Consider the following 22,377-nt stretch of genomic DNA (forward strand, 5'->3'; position numbering starts at 1 on the left):
TGATAATGGAACTGAAATTTTGTGAGCGCAATTAGTTTCAAGCTGTTGTGTTTTTCATTCAGTTGTACTTAATACAAATAAACCCCCCGAGACTATTTGAGGCACAACTAAATGGGGATTTGACTGTTTAAAGTGTAAATTGATGTAATTTTGTTACTTTTATGAGATCAGTACCCCGTAAAAGTCAGGAAAAGATGTCAGTACCTCACCCACAGTACATGCCTAATTTTCAGCATGTGGTGCACTAACGTTGCATTTACGCTTTAAGCAAAATTTCTAAGAAGTGTTCAAAATCACCCTGGCAAATAAGTGAGTGGAAACACAAACAAGTTTTTTACGATTTTGCCTTGGTGTTCGTGTGTGTGCCAGTGGAAATATTTAACAACTACAGAGAAATTAGCAACGACAAGACCTTTGTGATAGATCTGATCTTCAACATGTTTTTAATAATTATGATTGACAAAATTGCAATTACACAGGAGGAGATTTTAGAAATGGAAAGAACCTCACTTGGCAAATTGAATTTAGCTTGAGCATATGTGAGAACTAGATACTTTTACTACTAAGGAAATGAATAACTGACTAATGTCAAATTAAACCATTTATTTGGAAATGCAGAGTCTTTGGCTGTAAAGATGGCAAATGCAATCTTGTAAAGATATCATTGCTACACTTGTCTATGATCCTCTCTCACAGGAATAGCTTTAATGTTACTGTTTTCAGCAATTCCAGTTTCATTCGTCAATACATCAGATTTTTCTTTTAGAGAATATTTCTATATAGAAGACTTGCTTTTCAATAGTAAATGTTAAACATGTGCTCTTCCTTTTGTGGATTGCAACATCATTACTTTATCTTGCAAAGTTCCGTGCGAGTTCCTTCAATGGAGTTCAAAGATAACTAGCTTTCTTTTCATCATCCAAAATTGGCCTAATCCGGCACCCATTGAAATCAATTGCAAGTTCCTATTGACTTCGGTGCTACAGAATCAGGCATAATATGAGGCAACAACCTCTAAAACTCCAGAAGATTAAAATCCCTTCATGGCCATGCTGACATGTATCAATCTATAGAATGATGAAATACTTTATTGTACCCATCATATACCTGTTTTTCTAAGCATCAGAGTTAAAAACTGTCACTGCATGAGAAATGTTATAGAAAATGTCTTTTTTTATATATTTGTTTAAACTCCTAGGATTGAAAACAATATCCACTCCATAATTCATTGCCATCAACATAACTATTTTCTAATCAGGGCTTCAGACACTTTTCAATAACTACAGTTAATATTTGCAATAAATATTTTAGTCTGTATTTGTAAGCAATCACTGTTGTGAAATTAAAAATGACTGTTACACTTCCGTGGTGCCGCATTAGCTGGCTATAACGTAATCCTCCCAGTTAATTGCACATTCCTTCCCTGAAAATCAAGAAATATCCACCTAAGATGAACATCCTGGCTCTTTAATGGAGCTTTACCTTGTGTTTAAACCAACTTGATGCTGAATGATGCATTTCATACTGTCGTTGGCCTGGCTGACGAGAACATCCATCCTGTGTAACGTAAAATTTGTTTTTTTAAAAACACCTTTTTTAGCCATGTAGTTCAAGGAACAAATGAGCCATGGAGGCTCCCTTGATAGACAAACCGATGTTTCCTGCACAAAGGGTTAAAGAAAACAGGATTCTGGCAGGGATGCACAGATGATCCCCACTCCCTCTCCAGGGTCATGTAGAGCAGTTTGTGGGGGTGGGAAAGGTGTTCCAGCGTGTGGGAGGAAACCATTGCTGCATGGATCTTCCAGTTCTCAGCTCATGTTGGGGCTATGAATGGGTCAGAGGCTACTGTAGTCATTCAGTTGGATTAGCCCTATCAGAGCATCTCTGCTACCTTTGTGGGAGGATTACACATCCATAAGTGAATCCACCCCATGCCTATCCCATCTACTTGGGCTGGGTACTGGGCACAGATTAGCCCCTACATTCGGAATCTTTTGGTATCAGAAGTGAAGTTACCTGCCTTCTATTTTTCTTTCTTGTTCCCTTTTCTGATGTGCTTTATACTTAAGGTGATTCACGAATTAGGCAGACTATAATGTGGCTCCTGTCTATCCTCTTTACATTATCTGATTGTTCCAGTTTTCTTAATTCAATTTCCAGACCAGCCTGGCTCACAGACTAGTGAATCGTGAAGGCTCAGTAACACAGCTTCCTCTGTACACATCTCCTTCCTTGCCCAACATAACGTTAGGCTTGCCTGCAACTGGACCTGCAAGTGTAAGTGATGTTTAATGTTGTCTTTGGGATTGTGGTTGCACTGACTCGTTCATAAGCTGAACACTTTACCGGTTGTATATTTGCAGGGGGGATCAGGACAGCAGGATGCCGAGAGACTTGCTATTCCAACCCTACAACAGCGGCTTTCCTTATTTCCTGGCACTCACCTCACTCCTTACTTGAGCACTACGACGTTGGAAAGGGATGGGGGAACTTCACATAACTCTCTTCTGCAACACATGGTCTTACTGGAACAACCAACTGCACAAACTCCCTTAGTCACAGGTGAGCATACCAAAGCTCGTGTGCAAAGGCTAAAATATGCAGCTCCTAACTGGGGGAGTGGTACAATCCATTTCAATTTATTGCAGTCTTCTTCATGAAAGGAATAAGGGAATACCAGTTATCTCTGAAATCATATATGTTTATGACATGGAGCATGTATTGTTGATGTCATGGGCACCTACAACATTGGAAAAGGTCTGTGATTGGCCAAATTACACGTCTTTAAGAGATAGGAGGAGGCTAATGTTGTTTGTCATTTTGGCAGGATTAAGATAAACTAGTTTATAAATATAAATCTGTTAGTATTTTAATAGTAGAACCCTACCCAGTTTGATCAAAGTAACAGTGAGAAGGTATTTTCTTAGCAAAAATTACAATTTTTTTCACAATTTACTGGGTTTAGTACTTACAATTACTGCATAGCTGCTATCCTTTTTACAAAACCAAAAGCGTGTGTTTTCATTTTAAAATGTAATATTAAAAGCACAGTCTGTCTAATAATAATAAGTCTTTCAATTGTAACTAAATCTGTTAAATTTCAAAAGATAATAAATTAGTGGTGTTTCATATTCATTATTAAGATTTCAAAAACTGTCAATAATCCCTTTGAATCTGAGCCCTGTGTTGTACTCTCAAATTTATCCAGATTGAAATGTCACTAGAGGAGATTTTGGAATTAATTGAGAAACTTAACAGTAACAAGTCACTGGGACCAGATGGCATTCACCCAAGAGTTCTGAAAGAACTCAAATGTGAAATTGCGGAACTATTAACTATGGTTTGTAACCTGTCCTTTAAATCACCTACTGTACCCAATAACTGGAAGATAGCTAATGTAACGCCAATATTTAAAAAGGGCTCTAGAGGTGATCCTGGCAATTACAGACCGGTAAGTCGAACGTCAGTACCTGGCAAATTAGTTGAAACCATAGTAAAGAATAAAATTGTCAGACACATAGAAGAACATAAATTGTTACGCAAAAGTCAACATGGTTTCTGTAAAGGGAGATCATGTCTTACTAATCTATTAGAGTTCTTTGAGGGGGTCAACAAACGTGGACAAGGGGGATCCAGTGGACATAGTGTACTTAGATTTCCAGAAAGCCTTTGACAAGGTCCCTCACCAAAAGCTCTTATATAAATTAAGTTGTCATGGGATAAGAGGGAAGATCCTTTCATGGATTGAGAACTGATTAAAAGACAGGGAACAAAGGGTAGAAATAAATGGTAAATTTTCAGAATGGAGAGGGGTAAGTAGTGGTGTTCCCCAAGGGTCAGTCCTTGGACCAATCCTATTCAACTTATTCATAAATGATCTGGAGAAAGGGGTAAACAGTGAGGTGGCAAAGTTTGCAGAAGATACTGAACTGCTCAAGATAGTTAAGACCAAAGCAGACTGTGAAGATCTTCAAAAAGATATCACAAAACTAAGTGATTGGGCAACAAAATGGCAAATGAAATTTAATGTGGATAAATGTAAAGTAATGCACATTGGAAAAAATAACCCCAACTATACTCACAATATGATGGGGGCTAATTTATCTACAACTAATCAGGAGAAAGATCTTGGAGTCATCGTGGACAGTTCTCTGAAGACGTCCACGCAGTGTGCAGCGGCAGTCAAAAAAGCAAACGGAATGTTAGGAATCATTAAAAAAGGGATAGAGAATAAGATGGAGAATATCTTATTGCCCTTATATAAATCCATGGTACGCCCACATCCTGAATACTACGTACAGATGTGGTCCCCTCATCTCAAAAAGGATATACTGACATTGGAAAAGGTTCAGAAAAGGGCAACTAAAATGATTAGAGGTTTGGAACAGGTCCCATATGAGGAGAGATTAAAGAGGCTAGGACTTTTCAGCTTGGAAAAGAGGAGACTAAGGGGGGATATGATAGAGGTATAGAAAATCATGAGTGGTGTGGAGAAAGTGAATAAGGAAACATTATTTACTTGTTCCCATAATATAAGAACTAGGGGCCACCAAATGAAATTAATGGGCAGCAGGTTTAAAACAAATAAAAGGAAGTTGTTCCTCACACAGCGCACAGTCAACCTGTGGAACTCCTTGCCTGAGGAGGTTGTGAAGGCTAGAAATATAACAGGGCTTAAGAGAGAAATGGATAAATTCGTGGAGGTTAAGTCCATTAATGGCTATTAGCCAGGATGGGTTAGGAATGGCGTCCCTAGCCTCTGTTTGTCAGAGGGTGGAGATGAGTGGCAGGAGAGAGATCACTTGATCATTACCTGTTAGGTTCACTCCCTCTGGGACATCTGGCATTGGCCACTGTTGACAAACAGGATACTGTGCTGGATGGACCTTTGGTCTGACCCAGTATAGCCATTCTTATGTTCTTATGTGAGTGGTTGACTGGAGACACATATTTGCTCTAAGAAGAGTAAATAGAAAGCAGTGGCCACCTTTGAATCATGTTTCTGGTCTATGCTTTTCAATATCGGGCTAAGGTGGAAGATGCAAGAAGGCATGCAGTGGTACTTAAATTGCTGAGAAACTTTGGTTTTTATATCTTGGATGATGTTTAAATTTGAAAAGCAAAATCCTTAACGGTGCTGGTTATCAAAATCTCACATCGAAGTCTCAGGATTTTGCCCCTTATAGACAGTGTTCTACGTTTTAATCCCCACAACTCCCAATGTGTCAGGATAATAAACCTTTATGTGTGGGGAAGCTGAGGCAGAGATAGTGATTTTCCATAGTGCTTCAGAGGGAATCAATTTCATGAGATTTAGTAGTATGTACACGTTTTATGAAGCTTAATGTACTTTTCTATGCTTATCAACATCGGAACACAGAATTCTAAATTAGTACGTACTGTTGTTTTATTGGTACATCCTTGATATTCTACCCGTCTAGAACAAACAAGTGATTTCCTATTTTAGCATTAATGCCATTTTCTCCTTATCCACATATCCTTTCCCTAGCCCCTTCTCTGCCATGAGCAGCTCAGCAGGAGGTTTTGGTTCTAAGTACTTGGCAATTCTTTCTCTCAGGCAGGTATGTAGATTGTAACAATGGGCCTTCAATAGACCTTGCTGCTCTGGGGGCAGGCAGAGCCCTTTCCACTGACCAGCTGTCCAATCTGTTCAGTTTCCAGAATTTTGCAGGAGATAGGACACCATCTGCTACAGAGCAGGAGGACAGGGAACCCTCTAATTTTTCCCTCCAGAGTTCCTTAACTTTGCTGCAGTTTGGACTCAAGGCATTTTTAATCAAATCAAATTTTTGCTGGATTTTAGTTTTGATCAGTTTTTCTGAAGTGCTGCTATGGCTCTTCCTTGCTGGTGTCTTGACCACCATTCAAAAATGACACATCTTCTCAGCGAGGAGAAGAAAAGTCTGTCCTGTGCTCTTCCAGAGCATAGCAAAAGAAATTGTTCCCCTTTGGAACTGGAGGAAAACCTCCAATATTGTGTACAGGGTTTTCTTTGAAGCTGCTAGATCTCCCCCCTTAACCCCAACCACATCCTTTCTCTCCCCTCCCGCGCAACAAAGAGGTCACCAAAGGTCACAGCATTCCATTGTCCAGGAGCAGCACCACAATACCCAGCAAGCCAAAACTGAGTTTGCAAAAGCTTCCAAGGCCCCTTTCAGACTGGCTGCCAGGTCTGCTGTGTATGCAGTCCCTTCCAGGTGGCAGAAGGAGCAGCATCCCTCTGAGTCATTAGGCGGGGAATCACATTCTCCTCTCTGCACAGGCAAGTGGACCCAAGAAGTGTCAGTTGGTGCAAAAGGCAGCAGCCTGTTCTGAGTTGGTCACTGGGAGTGCAGGACAGATTTCGGGTGGGATTTACAGCGTAGCGTTTTCCTTATAAAGTTCTACATAGCCTGCGACTTACCCAACTTGAGCACCTCTGTCCCCGTGCCATGCTGCTGCAGCTCTCATCGGCATGACTTCTTGATTTAAAACATTGGTTTTCAACCTTTTTCCATTTGCGGACCCCTAAAAATTTTCAAATGGAGGTTTGGGTCCTGAAAATCTTTGAGGGGGGACCACACGTTGAAACCACTGATTTAAAAGACAAAGGGAGTTAGCAGTAGAGTGTTCTCCAGTGAGGCCCTCTGCTGAGTCTGGGAGTGAAAGATCTATGAGGGAGACGAATGGAGAAGAGGCTAGAGCAGTAAGCACAGGGGAAGCGTGAAGGATGGGCTGATGGTGTCCAGGCACTGTGATGATCCCCTGTGTTAAGGGCATTCTTTGTCCCCCTAGGAGCTGTCTACATTTTTCTACTGCCGATGCTCAGTGTTCAGTTTTCAAATGGTTATATTGGTGTTACATCAAAAGCAGCAGCATTTAAAATAAAACAAAAGAAAGGCAACTGTTCATTTATGCTTAGGCTGTTTTTGATGTAGTTTTTTAACAAGTGTCCTTAGATATTTTACAGTATATATGTGTGTATATTTTCCCCTTCTCATAAGAAAATAGCTAAAAGAATTTTGCTAATATCTTCCAAAAACATCCCCTGTTGGGCAAAAACCAAGTGTGAACATTTCCACACGAAAAGGTGACTATTTCATGAAGATGTGTATGAATACATGGGATTACAATGGAAATCCCATTACATGTTTAGCCATGACAGTCTGCCCCATAGTAATTCATTTTTTTTTTCCTAACTGCAGTAACAGTACTAGATTTGTGTAGTTCTGATATTCTTGAAGTGCTTCAGGGGAATGATTTAGCAACTGTAAGTCCATAAGTAATGCAGACTAGGATAAACTGTCCAAAATGCTAATGAATTCCAAGATTTTTATATAACCTTAAATAATATTTACCAGGAAATCCTGTCATTAATTTCATCAGCACTATTACTGCTAAATAGTAGTTTAAACTAAAAACTGTAAACATATTTTAAACATCTTCCCCACCTCCTAAAGTATACAGTGGTCAATCTTAAAATTTTTGCCTTAGTTAACTATATAATGTTAACTCAATATGCACTGCATTCCATGTTCCAAGCATGCATCATACTGAGGTGACCATAATTATTTATCAGAGGCAGAATTGGCTAGATTGACAGTGCAACCACTGTATTTAATGCTCATGGAAAGTGCTGGGTTTACCGTACTGGAAGTTGTCATCTCCAGTTTATTCTCTAGAGTAGGTACAGCACAGCAGCTTCAATGCAAGCTTCCCCAGTGTGCGTAACCCTGATCTGGGGTGAGAAGCTAGTTCCATCTCCATGTCTCTTCTATCCCTACAGATTGCCCAACAAAGTGAGCAGATACCAGTTGTGATGTATTGTGATGACACTTTTTCATGTGGAACTCGGCTTAAAACCCTGTCATTTCACATAGTTCAGCTGTCACATTTTAACTCCTTGGTCTTAACTTAAACAGCGGTCCAGAGATGAAAGGCTTCATATCTCACTGTTAATTCCCAGAGCTGGTATAAATTCCCTGGAAGCACTAAAATATATACATATATCACAGGAGTATTTCAAACATTCTTTTTTCTAATACTTTCTGTTCTTGTTTACTTTTTAAGGGATGATACTTCAGCTGCAAATGACAACTGAAGGTGGTTGGTTTTAACAATATGTATATTATTGTCACCATCAGAGTTACTCAATAGCCATTTTCTCCCTTCCTTTCTTCCTTTCTTCTCTGCTGTTTTTTCCTCCATATTATCTTCAGACTGGTATCTTTCAGGCTTGGGGCCACTGCCCCTCCATGCACAGTCTCTGGTTGGTGCAGATCGGGTCTCCCCCTCAATACACAAACTCCGGCAACACCGCCCCTTGGGGCGCACGCAGTCTGCTCCCCTTCCCCAGAATGCCCAGGCCCTCCAGCAGTTAGTGATCCAGCAACAGCATCAACAGTTCCTGGAGAAACACAAACAGCAATTCCAGCAACAGCAACTTCACATTAACAAGGTAGGCAAACTGATTGTAAATGCTTTCTTGCTCATGCAATTTTAATGTAGCCTTTAGCTAACGTTCTTATATAATGGTTTCTCTCACTATAATATGTATGGCCTCTAACAATATAATCAATTACTCTTCATCCTTAGATCTCTTTTTCATAATTTTGTGAAATATATTAGGCTACATACAGTGGTTTATTCATATTATCATCTAGGTAAGAAATGATACCTCTGATGCAGATGCTGGGAAAGGAAGTACAATTTAAGCTACTGGTTTTCCAATCATATTTTCAAAACGCTTTATGCTGCCATTCATCCACATCAGCATCATATCCAGCTCTAGAGAGGAGAGCGTACAAATGCTGTCAAGGAACATAGGGGAAAATGGATATATTGTACTTATATTTTGCTTGAAGAAGGAGAAAGAATGTAGTATAAAGCGGTATACTATAATAAAAGTAAAGTAAAAGATTCCATTGATGATAAACTAAAAATTAATTGGGGAAAGGGTGTTTCTACTCGAGGCTGTTCAGATTTATTTAAGGTTTGCTCACCAGGATAATCTTCTGAGAGAGAGTAATGGGACTGAGCACCTGAGTGGGAGCCAGAAACTCCTGACTTCCATTCCCAGCTCCAATGCCAACCCCCCCACCTATGGCCTTGGGCACATCATTTATCTTCTCTGCCTCCATTTCCCCATCTGAAAATGGGGACTTCTCCTAGCCCAAAGGGGTTTTGTGAGTATTAATTAGTTAATATTTATAAAGTGCTTTGAAGATGGAAAGTGCTATCTGTGTTTAAGTATTATCTCACTTTCCATGAAGCACCTGGAGAACAGCTGAAAAGTATACGTATGTTGCACAAAGCTGTTCACCAGTACACAAATATTGCATTCACTTTGCAGGTCAGATAGATTATGGTGTACAGATAGATTATCTGTAGCAAAGAAGAGGTTATTTCAACTTGTTGTGCAGGTATGTTTTTTCAAAGACAAAATGGTTCGCATACGTGAGGATAGAATCTGAATTTAAAACTTGTCCTTGAAACACATGGAGGAAGATCTCAGCTGGTGTAAGTGGAGCTATGGCAATTTACCCCATCTGCTAATCTGTCCCACTTCTTTGGAAGGTAAAGTCAGCAGCTAGTCATTACAATAAAAAGAAAGCTGCTTTGAGTGTGGGATAGATCATAAATGTTTATAATTATTTTTAGTTCTGTTCTGACCATCATAGTTGTACTAGTATTAAAAAAAAAAAAAAAAAATTCTCAAGGAGCCCCAGTTGCAGTTTCTTAAAAAATCCCCCCACGCTGACAGATTCTGAAAGAAAACTCAGCCTGCCAGTTTGATTTTCAGAGTGCTGTGGTTAGATTTCGGGTGGACATTTCTCCAAATATTTTCACTGTTCCAGTTATGTGAGAAAATATAACTACTAGAAGCTGGATTAGCCTCATTGAGTGGTGGCCCATATAAAATCTTTCCAGTAAAAGAGAAAGTCACAATTTAACCCCCAAACGCTTTGTTTATAGACTAAAGCTGAGTTGGGATGATTACACAAGCTACTGACGTCAATCTTGTACTTCTGGATATTTGCCACTTCGCTGTGCATGTGCCAGCCCTGGACGTCATTCAGGCTAGCGCACTGATGTGGTGTGGAGCTGCTGTTGCTATGGAGATTTCCCTTACCTCACTCTAAACATGCTTTGTGTAGTGAAGTTCAAAATCGGGATTGCTGGAAGCAGGCAGTAGGTTCAGTTTCTTTGTTAGTAAGTAACTTGCACTTCAGTGGCTTGTTTGTTGAGTTTTTAAAGACTTCCCTTGCCAACACTTGTAAGTGTCCAAAGACTTCACTGTGACGTACCTACTGAACTCATTGAGGCTTTCATTTAGACCTCCCAGGAGTTTGACGTGCGTGTGTGATATTGTGCAGACTGATGCCTCTTTCAGTAGCCTGAACTCAGACCTAGATAAAATTGTGATGTGTCATGTCCATGGAAAAAGGAAAAAAAACATAGCTGAACGAGGACAGTTTCCATTTGTTTTACTTGTTAAAGTAATGAGTTAAAATGCTTTAAAATACTGCGTGTGGGGCAGTTTTATCACATCGGATAACATCCAAATGCTGACATGGAAAAGTGTATTCTCAGAACACTCAGATATGTTAGGGCCCTTCTATGTAGCGTAGCAGCGTAACTAACAATCACGTAATGGATTATTGTCTTTTAATTATAGGCAGGGGTCATGGCACTCTGTTTTCAGTTGCTTATGGTTTTGCCAAACGTTTACAATTTGCTTTCAAATTTTGCATGTCAGATGTCTGCCTCAGGCTGAATTTTGAGGAAACTTTTCTGCCAAAATAGTTCAAACTTTTCTGAGAACAAGGCTGGGGGAAAAAACATGCGTTGCCGATGTTAAAAAAAATTCTGGCAATGTTTTCTTTAAAATTTCTAGTCCCCCATCCTTTGGAGCAGGGACTTGACATTTGAATGCAAGGTGGCCTTTGTGTCACAGATGTGCCTTTTGCCATCCCCATGAAAATCCACCCAAATTGGCCAAGCTGAACTTTCAAAAATTGCCATTTGTACAGGCTCAGTGGAGACTTCTTAGAGTTTAGTTGCTCAAATCTCCAAAGATTCAGTCCTCATGGAGTGAGTTCTCACAGCTCCTAGTGATGACCAGACTATGCATGTGCCATCCCAGCTGAAGACATGCCATCCCCTCACAGCTCCTAGCACTGACTGAACATGTGCCATCCTCACAGAGCAGCTGAGCATGCACCATCTCCTCACAGCTCCTGTGTATGGGAAGCAATGCTTGTGCCTGCCCCACAGAGTGACTGTGCATGCTCCATTCCAGGGATACGGAGCAAAGCCATGCTCTCCCTGTAGTGATTGCTCAGAATCAGGGTGGTGCTGAGCACTGGAACTGAGAGCAGTGAGCCTGGCTCTGCTGTGATACTTGGAAATTACACACAAAAATGTAAATTAAAAGAACATTAAGGTTGCAAAGTCAAGCATTCAGAAGGTAGGAAATGCCAGAAATAAAGTTGACTGCAATTTTAATTCACCCACTTTATGCATATGATACTCCTGAGGGAAATTCTGTGCAAATAAAAATAAAAATTCTGCGCATAGTATTTTAAAATTCTGCATATTTTATTTTTCAAAATAAGACAATATAATCACACCATTTTCAATCATTTGCTGACAACTATTTTGAAATAAATTACCAAAATAATTGAAAAAGGTGTGATTATATTTTTATGGTGTTACTGTGCTATTTTGAACAACTAAAATATGCAGAATTTTAAAATGTTTAATTTTTTGGCGCAGAATTCCCTCAAGAGTACCAGGGTTCTGTTTGGCGCAATCTGGGTGCAGGCAGCTCGGTGGGGGGTCTGGGTATGGGGAGGAGAGAATCTGGATGCACGGGGGCTCGGTAGGGGGGGTTGGGTGCAGGGGGAATTGGACTCTGCAGGAGAGTTCAGGTGAAAGTGATTAGGGCTCAGTGTGGGAGGCTGGGGGAGTGGGGCTTGGTGGGTTAGGGTGCAACTGGTTGGGGCTCAGTGGGGTGGGGGTCAGTGTATAGGGGGGCTCCCAATGCAGGGGCTGAGGCTCAGTGGGGTGGGGGTTCAGAGGGCTTGGTGGAGGGGGTTCTGGGTGCAGGGGGCTCCTGATACGGGGGGCAGAGTTGGTTGAGAGGTTCCAGGTGCGGGGAGGGGTCACTGTACGGGGAGCTGCTTCCCCTGTTCACCCAATCCCCGTGCATCCCGGACAACCCCTCCCTCCGTCCCCCCCGCCCGCTCCCAGCCTCCCCCCGGCTAAGCCTCACCCCCCACACTTGGAACACCCATCCCATCAAGCCTCAGCTCCTGCACCCAGACCCCCCAGTTCCCATCTGCATAATAGGCTTAACTACGCCACTATGAGGTGTGGATTTTTTACATTTCTGAGAGACGTAGCTCTGTCAATGTAAGTTTCCAGTGTAGATCAGCACTAAGACTTGACTTAATAGGCTACAACCCTTGTCTAAAGCAGTTTCTCACCCTTGAAGTCTTTCTGCAGAGTTTGTTGGTTTTCAGTCAATCCAGGATCCATTCCTTCATGAACCACCCCCTCCCTCTCTCTCCCCCCTCCCCCGCCAATAGAATCCTCAGTGAAATGATTTTCTCCTTGAACCCTGTTATAGTCCAGTAGCCCTTTGAAATGCATTCCTGTGGTTGTTCCCCGGTGTACTGCTGCCATATTGTGCTCACATTTCTCCCCCCCTCCCATCAGTTTGTTTTCCCTATTGATTTTGCATGCCGGTATAGCTCCGTTTTTGGCTCACAATGCTTAATCTGCCTAACACAGAGAGATAACTACTTTGCTTCTGAACTGGAAGAAACTTGTTTCTCCCTTTATTTGGTTACAGACTTTAAAGCCTAATATTAGTTTGTATATTTAATTTCTCATGTAGTGTTAGTACATAAACTTCACAGTGATATTAGTGACCCATGTGTCACCAACTTCCATTTGACACCTCACATGATATTCTTTATAGCTAGATTCTGCAACAGCAATGTGTTAGGTGTAATGAATTTGTCAGGCGTGGTAGGAGTTGCTGACAGAACAGGAAACCCTTTGCCGGTTGGTACGGAGGGGCTCTTCGGGTCACAGTCACATGGACTCCCAAACATTTGGGAACTGAGGTTGCAAAGCGAGTGTGACAGCTGGAGGAAACAAGCTTATTAGCAGCACTTGACTAAGTACAGGGCAGCACGAATCTTGGTGTTTATTTTTGTAGTTGTGGTACAAATCACCAAGCACAACTTTTCTCTCCTATAGCAACTAAAATACTCGACTTCAGCTTCATTGGGAATCATGATGAAGGCATCTGATTTTGTAAGATGCAATTTATGAGTATGTCAGAAAGAGGCTTGGCAAACAGGGAAACAGGAAACCCAGACAAGAACAAATCTGTCACTCGTTTGCTTCTGGGTTTTTACTGCCAAATGGTTGTTTCCTTGCGGACGTTGAATGAAGTGGAGCAGCCTGCAAAGCATACAGGCTTTAGGGGATTCCAATTTCTTGAGAGAAAAATCAAACAACAAAAAAAGAGGATCATTGTTACTTAGGACATTGTTTCCCCGATAAGAGATTAATAGGCTAACCCAGTCTTTTTCTTTACTATAATTATCCTTTTGTTTTGGAGCTAGTTTGTAAGAAATACTAAGTCACTTTTTATTTTGCTTTCATTAAGCTGATTCTTTAGTTGAGAACATAGTCGGCTTTAACTCTGATGTGTTACACTTTATTTATCAGTTAACCTCTGGGATGTTTTCAGATGATACCAAAACCGAACGAGCCAGCCCGCCAGCATGAAAGCCACCCTGAGGAGACAGAAGAGGAGTTACGAGAACACCAAGCACTTTTGGAGGAGCCATACAGTGACCGAGTCTCAAGCCAAAAGGAGATGCAAGGGTTGGCCAATATGGTGCAGGTGAAGCAAGAGCCCCTTGAGAGCGATGAAGAGGAAACAGAGCCACCACCGGAACTAGAGCCAGGGCAGAGGCAAGCTGAACAGGAGCTGCTCTTCCGTCAGGTAAGATACAACCGAGTGAGAATGTGTCTACAAAGTGGTCTCTTAGAATATGATGGAAGCAGACTGGCATTGTACTGTTGGTAAGCTTCTGCTGCCACCGTCTGCTCTGTACCTGTTTTGTGGCTATGTAAAGATGGGGTATTTGAGATAAGTTCGCAGAGGTAGTAACATGGATTAATATCAGTAATAATGAAATAGCTAGAAGGGCAGTGTATGCTAGCATAGCTCAGCAGGGTGTTTCAATGAGAGAGATATAGACTATCTTCCTCTTGGTGGAGGCAGAAGTAGTGCTGAGCTGCTGCTTTTTTTTAATATTTGCCAGCATGCCAAAACATCCCCAGCAGTGTGAAGGGCACAGCTGCCTGGGAAAACCCCACAGCACAGTGAGCTGCATGCTGGATAGGTCCCCTTCGAAGTAGGACAGAGCAGTAGTGGGCAGAGGACTGAAGCCCTGGCAGTACCATATGATGATCTGATCCATTTTGAGGACTGAGCCAACTGCTTGCTGGGTAGCAGTGTTATCACCATTTTGCTGTACACACTATAACTTGGTGCTGTATTCAGATCATATACAGTAAAAGCTGTGTTATCCGTCACTTTATGAACCAGAAAGCTCTTTTAACTGGCATTTCTGATATCCCCCAATGCAAATTTTCAATCTAGTAACCGGGACTAGTTTACTGCCCAGCACGTTATGCAACTGCACATTCTGCACTCTACTTTTATGCAAAAGAGGCAGAAGACAAGTCAGCAAGCTGATATCAGGGATTGATTCAAAAAAGCCGCTTCCAGGTGTGTCATAGGGTCATTACAGACAGATTCAGCCCAATCTCCTACACCATCTATATTTACAATGATAATTGATGTTGATAATGACAACCCTGAGCACTGCAAGATCCTGAAGTGCCTTCTGAATCATCAAAGGAAGATTCAGTTATGTTCAATATAGTTTTAGTATTAAGTGTATTTTTAGTGATCTGGGTATATGCCAGGCACGGCCCATAGTGATATGTGGTGTCATAAGATACCCTCCTGTATAGAAAACTTTACCTGTATATACCTAAGTGCTTCAAGAAACCAACCACTCTGCAGGGCAGTACTACTCCTGGATTGGTGAGTAGCTGTCTCCTCTTTTATACTTTATTCATTTTACTGTATTCTAATCTTTGAAAATTGTTATTCCATTGGTAAGGATAACTTAGTTAACTGGAATTTTTGACTGACTGGCACCCCCATTCTCCCAACATGCTGGATAACAAAACTTTTACTAAAAAAGAAAAGGAGTACTTGTGGCACCTTAGAGACTTACCAATTTATTTGAGCATGAGCTTTTGTGAGCTACAGCTCACTTCATCAGATGCATCTGATGAAGTGAGCTGTAGCTCACGAAAGCTCATGCTCAAATAAATTGGTTAGTCTCTAAGGTGCCACAAGTACTCCTTTTCTTTTTGCGAATACAGACTAACACGGCTGTTACTCTGAAAACTTTTACTGTACAATTATAATTGATTTTAAAGGGACAAGTATGTGTGAATCATAGAGTATTTATAAAAAGAAAAGGAGTACCTGTGGCACCTTAGAGACTAACAAGAATGCATCCGATGAAGTGAGCTCACGAAAGCTTATGCTCAAATAAATTGGTTAGTCTCTAAGGTGCCACAAGTACTCCTTTTCTTTTTGCGAATACAGACTAACACAGCTGCTACTCTGAAACCTGTCAGAGTATTTATAATTGGTATACATTTGAAGTACATGTCGATTAACTACATGAACTACATTAACTTTGCCGGCTGGCTAAGCAGCAGTTCTGCAGAAGAGGACCTGGGGATTACAGTGGACGAGAAGCTGGTTATGAGTCAGCAGTGTGCCCTTGTTGCCAAGAAGGCTAACGGCATATTGGGCTGCATTAGTAGGAGCATTGCCAGCAGACTGAGGGAAGTGATTGTTCCCCTCTATTTGGCACTGGTGAGGCCACATCTGGAGTACTGTGTCCAGTTTTGCAGCCCCCACTACAGAAGGGATGTGGACATATTGGAGAGAGGGCAACAAAAATGATCAGGGGGCTGGGGCACATGACTTAAGAGGAGAAGCTGAGAGAACTGGGCTTCTTTAGTCTGCAGAAAAGAAGAATGAGGGGGGGATTTGATAGCAGCCTTCAACTACCTGAAGAGGGGTTCCAATGAGGATGGAGCTCGGCTGTTCTCAGTGGTGGCACATGACAGAACAAGAAGCAGTGGTCTCAAGTTGCAGTGGGGGAGGTCTAGGTTGGATATTAGGAAAAGCGTATTCACTAGGAAGGTGGTGAAGCACTGGTATGGGTTGCCTGGGGGTGGGGGAAGGGGGTAGAATCTCCATCATTAGAGGCTTTTAAGGTCCAGCTTGACAAAGTCCTGGCTGGGATGATTTAGTGGGTGTTGGTCCTGCTTTGAGCAGGGGGTTGGACTAGATGACCTCCTGAGGTCCCTTCCAACCCTAATCTTCTATGATTCTATGAAAGCATTTCTAAAATTAACCCAGTCATCTAATAAGTTTAATAAGCAAAGAATAATGAAGTACTTATCCTTAGAATTATAGAAATTAAATAATATATCAATAAGCATCATCACATTGCCATGTCTAAATATGGTTAGAAGATAGACGGGCTAGAGGTATCATTACATGGCTGTATATTGAACCCCATTAGAAGAAGAGTAAGGACAGCAGTGCACCTATGTATGGTCCACAGAGATGATAGCACTTGAATTTTATGAATATAGTATTATGTGCTTCAGTACAAGCGGGGAGTGAGGGGAGGTACTGTCACAAGACAATGCAATTAGGACCTGATCCAAAGTCCATTTAAGTCAATAAGAGTTTTTTCATTGACTTCCATGGGCTTTACCTAAAGCAACTGAGAGGTATGTTACAAATTGGTGAATCCCCATTGCCTGTGGAAAATAATGTTAGCTGTAATTGCAGCATGATGCAACCTTTGGAAACATTTCCATGTCCTTTGGGATTTAGCTGGAACACAACACTCTTCACCATGAGATGTTTGCTGGCCAGCATACCAAGTCATCTGCAGACGTTGCATACAGGAAGCGTGGCTGGATTGACGGGGGGAAGCGAAGCATCAGGGCAAAACTGTATATTCCTTGTAACGACTTATACACAGTACACATCGTTGCAGATTTATTAGCTTGGTTGAAAGTATGCAAATTGGACCTGCATTTAGGCAGAAAGAAAACAGTGATTATTTCTAATGTCCATGCCCCTGCTTTTGTCAGATTCAGACACTGTAGGGCAGCCTTCTCCGCCGTACCATCAACACATGACTTGTCCACTAAAGAACAATGTGCCAACCCTAGGAAACAAATGTCATTTCTTTAGAAAATAAAGTGGAATTCCTGCGTGACTGGTTTGCGCCACTCTGACAGCACAAAACAATCTTAAAGCTAGGGCATCTGGCTGCTCGAGGATTCCTCCTAATTGAAGGAATCTTCAGGTGATATTTGTGCTAAAACTGCTCCTATGCTACCTCCCCTCCATGCAGCCCAGACAGGCGGCATCACAGATGTATTCCTTTGGTTAACGGATCCCCAGCTACAGGAGCAGCCCTGAGCATTAAGGAGAGCAGCCTCCAGACCACAGGATGCTCATTGCATGCAATACAATTAGGATATATAAATTAACATAGAGTATTTTGCACTGGGTTCTGTATACCTTGTAGGCCAGGTCTGTGGATTAAAGATGAAGGAAACAAGTGCCTGATTGTATCTAATCTATACCTAGAAAGTCAAGAAAACAGAAAAATACTTAATACTGTTAAAAAAAAAAAATCCTGAGATGCCTTCATTAAATAGATCAGCCTTGTAAACTGTGAATAATACAGGCAAATAAATTGTGACTTCTGCACAGGAATACCTAGAATTCCAAAGGTGACTGTTAAACAGCGTTCATTTACTTGTTTGGTATCATGTTAGGCCTTGAACATAAACAGAGTAGGTGTTACGTAAGCCCGTGCTCGAGACCTGGACATCTCTGCCAGTGGTCACTTGTCATAATTCTGCTTCTCTGTTCCCTTTGCTAATATAACTGGCCAGATTCTCAACTGGTGAGAGTTGATGTAGCTCCATTGAAGTCAGTGATTCTGTGCCGCTTTACGCCAGTTGAGGCTCTGGTCCTTTCTTTTCTGCTGTAGTATGGTAACATTTGTTGTAAATCACTGATTTTTATCAGGGGGCTGTGTGTGTTTCTGGCATTGTACAGTTCTAGTTTGGTTTTTAAAGATAAAATATATGCTCTTTTGCCTTCTAACTCCAGAAATCTGTGTCTTATGGTCCAGCCCACAGAAAAAGCCATGATCTGTGAAAATAGTAGTAACTTCTCAGTGTGTCACCATACTTGGGCAGAAAAAAAAACATATTCATATATTAATAACATTGCATAAAGTGGCTAGGAGTGGGGAAAACTTGTGCAAGGTGCATGCAGGACTGTCCTCCTGACCTGCACGGCTGTTTAAGTATGGTGGATGCTGTTTAAAGTATGTTTGTGTATGTAGATAGATGGCCACATCCAGCAATAGAATACCCACTAACAGAAGGTGTGGTGTGGGAAGCAGTCACTAAAATGGAGCTAAATGCTGTGAAAGCTCAGTTGAAAGTGTAGTTAAAGTTCACCTCACCTTGGTTTTGAATCTGTATTAGCTATTCAAAATATAGTGCACATGTTTGCAGTTGTGGGCCTCTTTTACTCCTCCCATATAAGAGAAAAAGTGAGTCTCTTAAAATAAACAAATACATCTTTGATTAGTAGATGTTAGCAGGCTGAGGATTTTGTTTAAGTCGAGCTGTCAGCCCCAGATTGAAGGGGGAAGAGGAAGGGTATTTTTTGTATGGAATCCTCGGCCCTGGAAGCAGCCTCCTCTGTAGGACTAGCACAGCAGAAGTTTGTTGACCTTGTGGAAATGCTGCGAGACCTGTGCATTACGAATAGCAGGGAGCCAAATGAGACTCAAGTGGCTGTAACATCATTACCTTCAAATATCTCCCAAAGGCATCATGTCCTGGCAGCAGTAAAAAGGGGGAAGGTGTCAGCTGACCCAAGTTGTGTTACTGGCCCCACTCCCTTTTCAGTACTTAAATCCCAAGCAACCTAATGTTTCCAGAGCCTACCTAGCCTAGGTTCATCTACGTCCTGCAGACCAGGAAAGGGTTTGAGGGCAAGTGGCTGGGCCCCTCTGCCCTTTGTGAGTCAAATGCAAATCAATTGCTCCATGCAACTAATTGAGTCCAGCTGCCCCCTGACTTCTCCCCAGTGTGCTGGGTTTGATTTGAACACTTCAGCATAAAAATCAGGGAGCATATTTTCAATTCATCATCCCATCCATGCTATCTTCTCAAACCCTTGCAGGTCACAGTCTAGAGCCTTGAAGGCCACAGATTGGACAGTCCTGACTCAGAGGTACAGAGTGTGTCTGCCCTTCCAAGCATGAGGGCCACATTGAGTGCATAGTACTTGTGCTCAAAGCTCTGCACTGGTTTCCTTTTAATTTGCAACTGTGAGATGTTTGAGAGTCTTTAGTGTGCGAGTGCTGGTACCTGGCTACTTGGAAGATTCCCTCTCATGGCAGTTCATATTGACGGGGATGATCTTGCTGTCTGCCCTCTAGATGAGGGTTCTGTGCTTTTGAACTTCTTCCCCTTGGCAGTCTGCCAGTACCTAGGTTTGGTGAGCTGCAGAGACCAGTGTAAGAGCTTTCTGTTTTTTCTAGCATTTGAGTTCTTTAGTTACGTTCTAGATTTCAGCTTGCAGCCATGCTTCTGTTGCCCATTATTTATTTGATTTACACAAACATGAGCCTATTGCCTGACCATTTGGGCACATTTGCATTAATAAAACATACTTAAGCAGCATTTACCATCATGGTGCTAACAACTGGCTGCTGCAAGAATCCTTCCCAAATGTACAGCTTCCCCCTGCCATAATAAAAATATAGACATAAGGTATTAATCTCAGACAATTACCTGAGCAACCCTAAAAAGAAAACATCCTTCACAGTTCAGACAAAGACTGAGTGTTTTTCTATATGGGGATACTCCAAAAAGCTAAGTGGAATTAACTAAAGATATGAAGTTAAAGTGCATTAGTTTAAAACTTATTAACCTCCCATGTGGACACTCTCATTCAGAAGTAAAATGGTCTTAGTTCATTTTAGTTTAATCCACTTTGGGAACTAAAGTCAGTGCTCTGAGGTTGCACTGGGCATTCTCTCCTTCAGGTGCTTGCTGGCTGGTTCTTGCCACATGCACAGGATTGGTCTAACAGTGGTCTAATTGGCAGCCAGTGGGCAAGATCTGGCCTGCAGTGCGGTTCCATATGGTCATCAGAAGCGTCCACACACACCCAACGTCCCACCCCACAGCACACCTGCTCTGCAAAATGGCATCATCCACGCAGCATAATCTCATATGCTGTATGTGAACAATTATGCTGCATGGAGGACACCATGTTCTACACCATGTATTTCTGTATGTGGACTGCAGAGGTGCCCCACAACTGGCATCCAGCCCACAGCACTGAAAAGGTTGTCCCACCCAGTCCCCAGTGGTAGCGAAGGAATATTTCCCCTAGGTCAGCTTGGCAGGGGTCCTGAGGTAAATTTTGCCTTCCTCTGCAGGTTTCTTGCTGGGATCATCTGGATGTATCTTGTGTAATTGCCTGCCATTGCAAAGACCTCAGGCACTGGTACACCTCAGTACCCCCTATTCTCCACATGTGGCACATAATAGTTTGGTCTCCTGATGTCTGTAATACTTTGGTTTAATTTCAGTTATTGGGTTTAGTGTGTGGGTGTCGGGTCGTCCTGGTGGCCTGTGATATACAGAAGGTGACACTCACCTTAAATTCTTTGACTATTTCTAAAGTAGACAGTCTATGCAGTGTTTTAATGTGATTTAACTTAACACCTTCAGTTAATTTGTCTTAATTGTTTCTGGGTGTCCGCACAAGTATATGAGCTTGGCACTGCCTTGGTCCTGACCCTTGTCTGATAGATCAATATGGGAAAGCCATTTAGTGAAGGGTCCTCCACTGGGAACATTCTGCCATCAGCCCTGATCCATTCACAGGTAGGGCCTCTGGGTAATAACTCATGTGCAGCTCTCAACTATTACACACATTCAGAAGGAGAGTGGTGGTCTTGAGTAGCAAAAATGTAAATCATGTAAGGCTGCAAAGTCAGCATGTGGGGTTTGTATCCAAAAGCAAATTCGAGCTTTTTAAAAGCTGCACTTGAATAGCTGTGTAAGGGTGCGTAGACTCTGTAGTGTGAGTGAGTGTGTACTATGTCCCTGATTCAGAGCTCATGGAATTTAATGGGACCTTTTCCACTGTTTCCTTGGGCTTTGGATCAGGCCTTTATTTTAGCACACCTTCATATATTTTTTTAATGTATGTGTGTGTTCACTGTATCCAGGAAACAAACCAAAACTCCAAACAAAATTGTTTTTAAAATTCTGTGCCAACATTTTTTTATTGTGATATTTGCATGAACCGTCCCCTTATATTCCTTTCCATCCTCCCCAACAGCAAGCCCTTCTACTGGAGCAGCAACGCATTCACCAGCTGAGAAACTACCAGGCATCAATGGAGGCAGCTGGCATCCCAGTGTCTTTTGGAGGACATCGGCCTCTGTCTCGTGCACAGTCCTCACCTGCATCTGCCACCTTCCCCATGTCCGTACAGGAGCCACCCACTAAGCCAAGGTTCACAACAGGTAATATTTCAGGGCACTGGAGGGTGATTGGATGTGGCTGTGACCGTGTAGAAGTGGAATGGGTAACACTAACACATCGTTGGAGGAGGCAAGGATTGCCTTCCCGTGAAAAAGCCACCCCCAAACCTGGTGTATTCCCAACTATCAGTTGGAGGCCAGGACATTATTCTGGCTGTGGCTAATCCCAGGCTCTGTGGCTAAGTAGGGGGTGGAACAATCTGGGTCAGTCATTATACACCATATTCTTTCTTCCCCTTCCTCCTCCCCTCCCCCAGTCCACACCCTCCATCACCAAAGGGAGAGATCCTAAAAAGGGAGAATACTGTATATGTATTTTAAATAAGCTTTAAAAAAAAGTGAAAGTGATGCAGTGTTATGACTGTACACTCCCAGAAACAAGGCCAATTCAGACTAAACCAGGCGGTTGATGTAAACATGAGGAAGGAAGAAGCACAGCATGATTGATAAAGGACAATATACCAAGCAACGCTTCTAGCCTGAACTCTGAATTTACTTCCAAGCAGATTTTGGACCATGTTCTCTGCCCCAGTTCAAACCCTTTTGCACCTCCTAAGTGTCACAAAGAGGC

The 22,377-nt window shown here is 42.0% G+C and overlaps 1 protein-coding gene across 12 annotated transcripts in view; it reads left to right on the forward strand.

Annotated features, from left to right (window-relative positions):
• Positions 1 to 22,377, forward strand: part of HDAC4 (histone deacetylase 4) — a 474,722-nt gene that overhangs the window by 367,190 nt on the left and 85,155 nt on the right. For 10 of the 12 annotated variants that reach the window (XM_077830169.1, XM_077830172.1, XM_077830164.1 and 7 more), the window contains 5 exons: positions 2,164 to 2,280; positions 2,367 to 2,565; positions 8,223 to 8,461; positions 13,775 to 14,032; positions 21,602 to 21,788. In XM_077830169.1, the coding sequence (XP_077686295.1) occupies positions 2,164 to 2,280; positions 2,367 to 2,565; positions 8,223 to 8,461; positions 13,775 to 14,032; positions 21,602 to 21,788 (1,000 nt within the window). The remainder of the gene's footprint in view (positions 1 to 2,163; positions 2,281 to 2,366; positions 2,566 to 8,222; positions 8,462 to 13,774; positions 14,033 to 21,601; positions 21,789 to 22,377) is intronic. The other 2 variants (XM_077830168.1, XM_077830167.1) reach the window with 1 other exon arrangement.

Source organism: Eretmochelys imbricata, chromosome 11, assembly GCF_965152235.1.
Source record: "Eretmochelys imbricata isolate rEreImb1 chromosome 11, rEreImb1.hap1, whole genome shotgun sequence".
Taxonomy (NCBI): Eukaryota; Metazoa; Chordata; order Testudines; family Cheloniidae; genus Eretmochelys; species Eretmochelys imbricata.